Source organism: Cryptomeria japonica, chromosome 10, assembly GCF_030272615.1.
Source record: "Cryptomeria japonica chromosome 10, Sugi_1.0, whole genome shotgun sequence".
NCBI lineage: Eukaryota > Viridiplantae > Streptophyta > Pinopsida > Cupressales > Cupressaceae > Cryptomeria > Cryptomeria japonica.
Window position 1 is genome coordinate 525,928,229 of NC_081414.1, and position 9,869 is coordinate 525,938,097.

The 9,869-nt window shown below is 34.6% G+C and overlaps 1 protein-coding gene across 1 annotated transcript in view; it reads right to left on the bottom strand.

The window, feature by feature from the left end:
* LOC131060806 (uncharacterized) overlaps positions 1 to 2,768 on the bottom strand; it is a 67,615-nt gene extending 64,847 nt beyond the window's left edge. Inside the window, exon 1 of the mRNA XM_057994220.2 lies at positions 2,525 to 2,768. Within this exon, the coding sequence (XP_057850203.2) occupies positions 2,525 to 2,700 (176 nt within the window). The 5' untranslated portion in view covers positions 2,701 to 2,768. The remainder of the gene's footprint in view (positions 1 to 2,524) is intronic.
* Positions 2,769 to 9,869: the final 7,101 nt, after the last annotated feature.

The window sequence follows — 9,869 nt, forward strand, 5'->3', positions numbered from 1 at the left end:
GATTTTGATGAGACATTGCATGCCGAAGTAGGAGTTCAACAATAATTATTCTTTAATGACTGAAGATGGATGTGAAAAGGGTTCGTGGCTGAGGGCTATAAGGTGGCGGAGGACACTTATTGATGGTGGTAAGGTGACAGGTGGATGTGTGCAGACAGAATGGAGGCAACATTCACTCTCCAAATGACAAGGCAGCGGGTTGCTTTTCTGGGGAAGATTTCCTCAAAGAGAATTAAAGGGTTGTTTAAATTTGGTGAGGTGTGATTTCTGCATGCAATTGAAACTCTGTTTGGTGTGGATTTCATGTCTTCTACACACAAGTATTGTGTGAATGCAAACATTGTTGCAATGGTAGCTACTTGGGGTTTGGATTTGGGTGAGAGGGAGGAGGTAGTGAATTGGGTCATGCATTCATGTTTTGAGGATGACTGGCTTCTAGGGTTACAAACGGTGATGGAATGGGCGATGTCGAGGGTGGGTTTCGACCTTCGAGAAGAGGTTGCAAATGAGGAGGCAGACAAATTATGGGAGCTCTTTGCCTTTATTCGCTGGCCTATTGGTATCAACAGGAATGCGAGAAGGGCTGAAGCAGCAACTGGTTGGAATGTTTTGAAGTCTTTTCTCCAAGGAAAAGTGGAGGCGAGGAATGCAGGGAGTGAGGAACAGATGCAGGGGCTGGCGGAGATGAAGAGCCAACTGAAGCTGAAAAATGTGGCGACTGCATCCAAGACTACAAATGGATTGCAGCGAGGGCAACGGGTGAGGTGCTCATCTCTGTTGTGGGGAGAATTTTGTCAATTTTGATTACCTCTTTGGTTTTTGACGCAGTGGCTTTATCACCAGAACTTTTGTTCTTCTCTGATATCTTTTTTGCTGAAGTGGTGATATAGGTCTGGATGGGGATAAGATAATTCTGTTGAATTGAGTGATTGAGTCTTGGTGTGGGTGGCTCAGACCATTTCCATGGTGTAGGATGGGGAAGCTTCGACTTTCAGTTTTGTATAGGGGTTCTGTTATATGCGGAATTGTATATTTGTATAATGCTGCTGTTTTGCTGTTAGTGTTTGGGGTTCTCTGGTTTGGGGCCACGATGGATCATAGTAGGGTATTGAGTTCTTGAATATAGTTTCTGGGTGTTTAAGGATAGGTGAATACTATGCTATATGTTGGGGGGTGCTTTGGGTTGACAGAAAAATGTAATTCAGCAAAAATTGTTTCCACAATGTACTTTTTTCTCTCAATAATAATAAAATAACTATTACCGACCAAAAAAAAAAAAACATGATAAGAATCCCTCTTGAAAGTGTCTCCAGTACACTATTTACATTTATCATGAAAAGGTACCAAGAGTTAAAGAAGAAAGATAATGGTCGCAAAGAAAAGCCATAACAAAACAAATTTAACCTCAAGAACGGGAAGGTAAACATACCATACAAAAGATAGACAAATTTAAATATTACTAGGAAACATGTTTGATAGAAAAGGAGGAAAATATGGATGGATCAACACAACCAACATGTTAAGATCTCAAGAGTAAATTTGGCGGCATTGACTCTTAGAAGATAACATTTCCAAGCCTCCATTCTACCAAGAATGCTAAAGTGCCCAATAGATTGCAATATAGCTCACATATTGAAGCTGTGTAAACTATGGACATTTTTAAGAATTGATTCTATCAAGCATCAAGATTGCTAAAAAACCTCATGAATTCCAATATAATACATATCGAAGCCCTGCATATCGTGGAAGCCATTGCAAATAGTGCATTAGTGAAAAAAGCAACAAAATGCAATTATTTGAATTGTTTGCAAGTCACAAAAATTTAAGCTTTCCATCAAACGAACTCGCATTATAATTTAGTGAACTAGGCTTATAATTCCACGGAGGGAGTAACGAATTTTGTCACAATCCAGGATCAAAGGCAAGCAAAGTATCACCAACTTTTAAAGTTTTAAACATTAAATACGATATAGACATCACATAAACGCTACTTAATCGTTTGCGAGCAACTTGAGAAATTTTGATGAAGTAGAGAGCATCAAATGGCATGCTGATGAGCGATTCACAAATCCAAACGCAAACAAAAGCATTCTTGTACACTTAAAAACTTATACTGGCCTTGGATTAACATCATGGCGGTAGAGAGATTTGAGTTACGAAAATAGATCAATAAAAGCCAAACCCAGAGATGGGTCCAAGATAATAGACATGTGAAAAACACTATCACATCTACGAATGGCTTAGAACAATACCTTTATGACCAAAACAATAGAGACTTGCCTCTTAGATTTTTAACAATAGACAAAGAGTGATGAGTTGCATGAAAATTAATTACAAATCCTACGAATGTGGACCATTTATACCCACGCTAAAAGACGATGGATAACATAACGTAAAATTTACTGCAAAATAATGTCGGAAGAGCATCTGCTTCTCTGTGGCACATTCACTTGTCAAATAATTTCTTATATCTACATATTGAGGGCATATATAGATTGAAAGTGTAAATAAAGGTATAGAATACCTGGGAATTCCGGCATGCAAGGACAACTGAGCATCATCAGATGAAAAGAGAGTTCCATCGGGGGAAGGACTGGTCACTTGTCCAAATGCTTTGAAGTTCTCAGGCGTAGCGCTCACTGCCTTTGCCTTTATCACCTTCAACTCTGTGCTTCCCTCCATTTTCATCTCTCGCCGCATTCAAAGCCCTAATATAAGCTACAGCGTCCGTCCTCCTATGCTGACGTGTTATTGTATTATTTTTCTTTCATATTTTTAAAGATAATGATGTTAATGCGAAGGTTTTAAATTGGTCCATAGAATTGAAAGCCAAAATGTAAACCAAGAGTGAGGCAGTGATGAGTAACTTCTTATAATATTATGGCAAATTAGATTTTTCATTTCAATAACAAAAATATAAATAATTTATAGTCAAATTTTTATATGTTAAATGTAGGGTTTACAAAGAAACATTGAAGATTTTAATGTAAGGATTAAGTTTGACTTCAAGTTTTATTTCTATTAGATATAATTAAAATTGAATTTGTTTTTTTAATAAATATTTTTTAAACATTAATGAGCAAGTGGTTTCTTAATAAAGAGTTTTATAGAGTGATTAGTAGATTTTGAGTTTGGTTTTTGCACCTTCAATAACATAAATGAAGTGGATTTATTGAAATCATAATTTGAGATACTATTAGATAATTTTATATTAATTGGAATAATAGTTTAAAAGTGTAATCACTATATGAGACAATTAAGATAATGGTAGGCAAAAGAGAAAAATCAACTTAAAATGTTGTCACCCCATCGATGAGGATGAGTGTGTGTCGTCCCATCTACCAAGGTACAAATCTTTGTTACTGATATATGCTTTGTTGTCATTGATGTCAAACAGTGTGGTCTAGATGGGTTTCGGTTCGAACATCAATAGAGTTAGCTGGTGTTGAAGTATTTACAGTTATGTTTTTGGACCGGAGGCCACTATGATTGGCTCTATCGTTTGGACGTGGACAAGCTGTGTTGGGAGTTTATCTGATTGATATCAGCTTATTTTTTTATGGCGAGGACAGTTGGAAGGTTGAACTTTGTGGTGCAGGTGTTGCTTGTTTTGGTCCAGACTTTTGTAATTGTAGAATGATATGATTGGTACATGTGTTATCAGAGTTAGGTGTAACATATATTTCTCAATCTGGTGATTATGTGTGAAGTATTCTTTTGGTCCGGTGTTGCTTGTTTAGGTCCGACTTATGTTCTATGTGTTTCATATTTTGGTCTGGTGGTATATCGTGGTTCGGATGTGCATACACGTTACAATCTTTCTTTTGGCTGACTTGGTGAGGATGTGTTTGATTTTGGATTGGTATATATGTGATGATTTGTTGAAAAGAAAGGATGATATGAGGGTGCGGAATTCAGCAATAAGTATGTGCAACTTGATGTAAGGATGTTGATGTGATTGTAGTTGCTACATCATAAGGGATTGCAATGCAAAGGTAACAGTTGATAGAAGAGCAATGATCTAGAGACTTGGAGATCTGAATATTTCGGTAAGATCAAAGATTGTGCTATAATAGAGACTATAATCAGCATAGTGAGATGCCTTTATTCATAGAGTTCTTAATCTATAAGTTGTAATTTTGTATCTTGCCCTATTGTAGTTAGCATCGGGTTTGCAAGTCATTATTGTATCTTTCCCCAAGAGCAGTTAACCTTGATCAGCAAGTCAGATGCAGTGAACTCCCTCTTTTGTAAATCATTTTATATAGTGGACCATTTCTATGAGTTAGCGCTCACCATGGTTTTTCCCAGTTAGGGTTTTCCATGTATAAACTCTGGTGTTCATGTATGTTTGATATGAATGATCTTATGATGTCTTGATTTAATTGTTGATGAAAGTTTGTTGTCTGGAATTTTTGTTAATGTTGATTCACCCCCCCCCCCACTCAGCATCCAGTGTGTGTTCAATAATTGGTATCAGAGCAAGGTTCCTATTGAGTAAGCTTAACCACTCGAGGTAGAATCGGAGTCTTGAACATTATGTTTGAAGGAAAGCTTAATGATATGGATGCTTTAGATCAATGTGATTGGGATGACGTTGAAGGAGTTGTTGATATGGAAGGAGAACTGAGGTCTGCATTGGTTGATCTAGATGAGTGTTGAGACAAATATAAGAAGGCAGTTAAAAATTTTATTTCTTAAGGGGTTTATTGGACAAAGGAAAGAAGGTTGTTGACGAATATGAAACAAAGCTTGACGAGAAGACAAGAGAATGTTCGAAGTTAGAAGAAGAAGTAACAAATCTAAAAAGGGAACTCGAAGATGCTAAAGATCATATTAGTAATGGCTTAAGTCTAAAAGGTGGAAAGGAGATACAGAAATCTATCTTGCAATTTCAGAACAATAAAGAGTTTGGTGAAAGCTCAAAGATCAATGAAGAAAAGAACAAAGAAATGAAGAATGCTACTAATGATCAAAATAATTTCATGTCTAACTAGAATTTCAAAAAGTTTGTGATGAACCGAAGACCTCCTCCTACTTCCAGGTATTTATCTTTCAATGAAAATTGTTTTTCATGTAATGTAGTAGGGCAAAAATCAAATGAGTGTAGATTTTAGATAAGGAGTTATTCTTTCAATAGAAACTACCATTTTTGTAATAATTTTGGGCACAATGCTAGTGAATGTAGAAGCAAAATAAATATGAACATAAATTTTTAATCTTTCATTGGATATTGATATGGGCACAAAGTTGTTGAATGCAAGATGAATACAAACTTCAAAAGAAATGAGAACGAGAACTCTATGCAAGATGGTCCGATATACTATAATTGTAACATTGTTAGGCATATTGCAAAATTTTATAAAAGCAATAAAGGAAAGACTGTTGGTCCAAAAAGTGTAGTGGACTCTAAAGGAAAAGGAAAGTCATTGTGGGTAAAGAAATCAGAAGAGAAGACTGAAGGAAGTGTTCAAGTGGTTCGACATCCTCTATGAATGCAGTTCCTTCTTCTGGTAATTGACTCAGATTATAGGGTCTTAGGGGGAGCTTTAATGAAAAATTCTTTCGACCCCCTCTTGGTTTGATGTTGAGTTTCTTCTCAACATGACAAATGTGTGTGAAGATTTTATGAAGGTTTTGTGCATATCTTGTGGTCCAAATGTGATTTTTGATGGTTTGACAAACAATGTATCAACTTTTTGAAAACCTTATCGAGAATTTATTTTTATGATTTTAATCATTTGTGCACTTCTGTTTTGGGAAGCGAAGAAGAGCGAAGGAGCAAGTTCAAGTGAAAGAGTGAGGAAAAGATTGTAGAGCAATGATTTGGCATAATGGCAAAAATTGTAAGTATCAATGATAATTTGAGACCTGAATATGAATTTAAACCTTTTATTTCGTCAAATGTGGATTTGATTGGAGAATTTTCTAGAATCAATGATCATGTTATTCATAAGTAAAATGTTTGTTAGTACATTCATGTTAATCTAGAAGAGTATGATCATGAGAAGCTTAGATCTTTCAAGCAGAATTATTTGGTCACTAGTTCACAAAGGTTGAAGAGTGAATTTGACATTCTAGGGCACAAGGGTTTAGATACTTGGAATTGTTTTCCAATGATTGATATGAAGAGGTTATAATAATTCAAAGAAGGTTCATGTGCATTCATTAGAGTGCATGTGGCTTATAGGATGGTTAAGGAGAGTCCAAAATATGATCTACGTGAGATTCTACAGAGGCAATTGTTCGATAATATCAAAATGATAAAGAGTGAGATGTATCAATTCCAATTAAAAGTAATTTAGTTGGATTGGATGATAGTTCGAAATTGTGTAGATGTATCAGAGGTGTTTTGATTTTGAGGAACTAGATTCCTCCTAAAGATATAGATTGGTATGGGAACGACATTGTTTTTCTAGTAGACAAAGATAATTGCTTTTTGGAAGTTGTGGTTCCGATATTTTCTTGAGTAACTTCATTACCCTACAAGGTAACTGAACAAGAATGTATGGTTTTAGCCAAAAAATTGTTGAAAATGCCAAAAGATCATAATGCAAAAAGGTTTGGAATGAAAGAAGAGATTCTAGGAAGGTCTGAAATGATGGAACTAGAGAAAAGAGCAAAGAAATCAAGGAAGCTATCTATAAAGGCTTATGCCTCTAGTTTTAAAACTTAGAAAAGTAGGAAAACGGTTTCGAAAAACTAGAAGGATATTGTACTAGTGACTATTGACAGAGATGATGAAGAAGAAGAGAAGAAGGTAGTAGAGAAATTTGCTCTGAGTGAGGAAGCAAAAAAGGTGCAAAAAGATTCTAATGAGGTGACTAATGATGATGAGCTTACAGAAGAGAAGGTGTTTGAAATGATCAGGAAGCCTGATGGAGTGAATGTTATTGGTGATTCATATCACAATCATGTGTCTCATGAGCAAGATGTTGTTGAAAAAGCATTTGTGAAATATTTGGCTCAGATTAATTTGGTTTCTACTGATGTTGTTGATTGTCTTCCAGAGGAGCTTGTGGAGATACTTGTAGAGAGAATGGCTGAAGGCGATGACAATGGTGCTAAGTAAGGATTTAATGAAACAAATTTACAAGAAAAGATGACAGAAAAATGTAAGAAAGCACATCAGGTGTTGATCCTTAATTTAATGAATTTTAGGAAATCAACGGAGGCGGCTAAAATGATGTATAAATTTTGTTTGAGGTGGCCTGCTACCACACATAAGTTCAAAGAGAAATTGATTGGATTGTGTTAGAATATTTAATCTTTACTTAGCTTAGGTTTATTTTTATTTAGTTTAGGATATTCCTTTGGAATTCCTACATGTAATTTGTCCTCTAGTACATGTGTGAGGACAAGTCATTTCTTTTATTTTCCTTTATTAAGGAATATTAGATTTCCTCCATAAGAGGATGTGGACACATGGCACACACATTTTATGAATGGTGGCATTCATAGATTTGGGAGTTACTTTGTAACTCCTCTCCTCATCTCTATTTAAGAGATGCCTCCTCTCTCATTTCTTCTTAATGACAATATTGTAAAGAGCTTCTTGCTCTCTCTCTCTCTCTCTCATTTTTAGGCATTGCCTCATTCATAATATCACAAGGGGTTTTTCTTTGCTTTTCCCCTTTCAAAAGTTCTTGTGCCTCCTTCTTCACATTTGGGTGATGCTCCAAGGTTTTTGCTTTTCTCATGGTAACAATTACTTCATCATAAACTTTCTTGGATTAATTTTCCTTTCCTTGCTCTTTTATTTCCTTTCATGGTATCAGAGCAGGTTTCTAATCCTTGTTTTAAGTTAACATTGATGAAGGTTACCATTCTGTGGAGTTCACCTTGTTGGAGGCATTCTTGAGAGGAGAAGAAGTTCTTTTACTAATATTTTCTATTGTGCAGGTTTTGGTTTCAGATTTTAACTTTTTTTTCAAACTTGTTAACAAGTTTGCCTGCAGGTTTAATCTCCTATTCTAGTTAGTTTTTATTAAAAAAAAGGGGTTTTGGAAGGCTTGCCGCCAAAGTTCCTTCTCTCTAGTTTAAATTTAATTATTTTTAAAGTTTTGGAAGGCTTGCCGCCAAAACTCCGGTGCTAACTTCTTTTCCTGCATACTTTAGATTTCATATTCATTTGTTTTGGAAGGCTTGCCGCCAAAACAGTTTCATCATAAAGTTGTTTCTCTGATTCATATTGCAGGTTCTCACATTTTGTTTACTTGCAAGCTTTTTTGATTAAAAAAAGGAAATTTAAGCTTCCTTGCAGGATTTTGTTATCAAATTTTCTCATTTTCTAACCTCATTCACAGAATACTAATTTTTTTAATATCTATTGCTCTTTTATGTTTGTGCTTATTTCAACCTGGTTTACTTTAAATAATAAATCTTACATTTACTTTACATACTAAACCGATCCTGAATCATTTTTTTAGTACTGCTTGATTATACTCTTCAAAACTCGTAACTGTGTTAAATCCTTGCGAAGTAATGCAAAACAGGTTGAAAATTAAAACACAGGAAAATACCTAGCAGCATTTGAATAGCTGAATAATTCCATTTTTTAGATTTCCTCAAGTTATCTTCAATTCTGTTTATCTGTATCAGCTTAAGCAAAACCCTCACTTGTGTCGAAAGAAACTCGGGCATATAGTCAATTTTTTGTCTTGAAATCATAATGAACAAGTCTCTGCGAGCTTAAAAACTTATTAGATAGATAATATTTACCGTTTATTCCTATCATAGACATAGTGTTTACAGTTCTTGTGTACTCTGCTAATTTTTACAGGTTTTTTGGAGTAAAGATACAATATTTACCGCACATTATTTTTTATGTTCATTTGCATTTTGGTTTAGTCATTTCATCCTCTTCTTGTGTTGTTTCAACGTTCTTCTTAGACTTGCAAATTCCATAACTCTTGTCTCAGCCAAAGGGCGCTAATTTAAAACTCCAACTTCACCACGAGAGCAGTCACATACTCTCAAATCAAACTCACCCTCAGCAATATCAGATCTTCATTTTTTTTTTACTTCTTAAAAGGTTATTCATAAATATCGACCAGCCTCTAGTGTCAGACGTGAGGTGAGCTCCCAGCGTACATGTGAACATTGCTGCATTTCATCGTGTGCTGCTATAGCTTCCCTCAATCAACACTCACCCCCTCGCCTCTGTGTGTTAAACGAAATGGTGTTGAAAACTAGGGTTTAAACGTCTCTGCAGTCTTCTCCACCATAGCGTTAGCCGTGCCGCCTGCACCAAAGCTCTCGAGACCAGTTAGGGTTTGTAGACAGAACGATAATAATCTTCCCTGTAACTTCACTGTGTTGCACTGTGTATTCCCTGCAAATCATCATAACCTGCATTCAACGTCTCTGTCACCTGTGCAGTAACGCCTCTGCCTTTGAATCAATCATTTTTCTTCCAGTAGCTTGTACGTTTATTAGTTCGTATTTCATTTCTTATTCATTATTTCTGAAAACTTTAAAAGTTTAAGTTCTTTTCTTATTAATTCATACATTAAAAAAGGTTTATACATATTTTTTATATATATAAAAAGTTTTTTAAAGTTTTTTTTAAAAAAACAATTTTTTTTAATTATATAAACCTTTTTTATATAAATAGTTTCTTTTTAATTAAAAATTTAAAGTTTTTTTAATAAAGTTTGTTTAACTAAAATTTAAGTTTTTAAAATTTATTATTACAAATTTCAAATTAATATTTTATTCTTCTTTCATAAATATTTTAAAATATTTTGTTATTTTAAAAAAAATAAAATAAAATAAAAATTTTGTTAATCCAATTTGGTTAGTTATTTTATCAAGGAGGTTAAATTTTTTTTATTTTTTATCCAAGAGGGCATTTTTTTTCAATATTA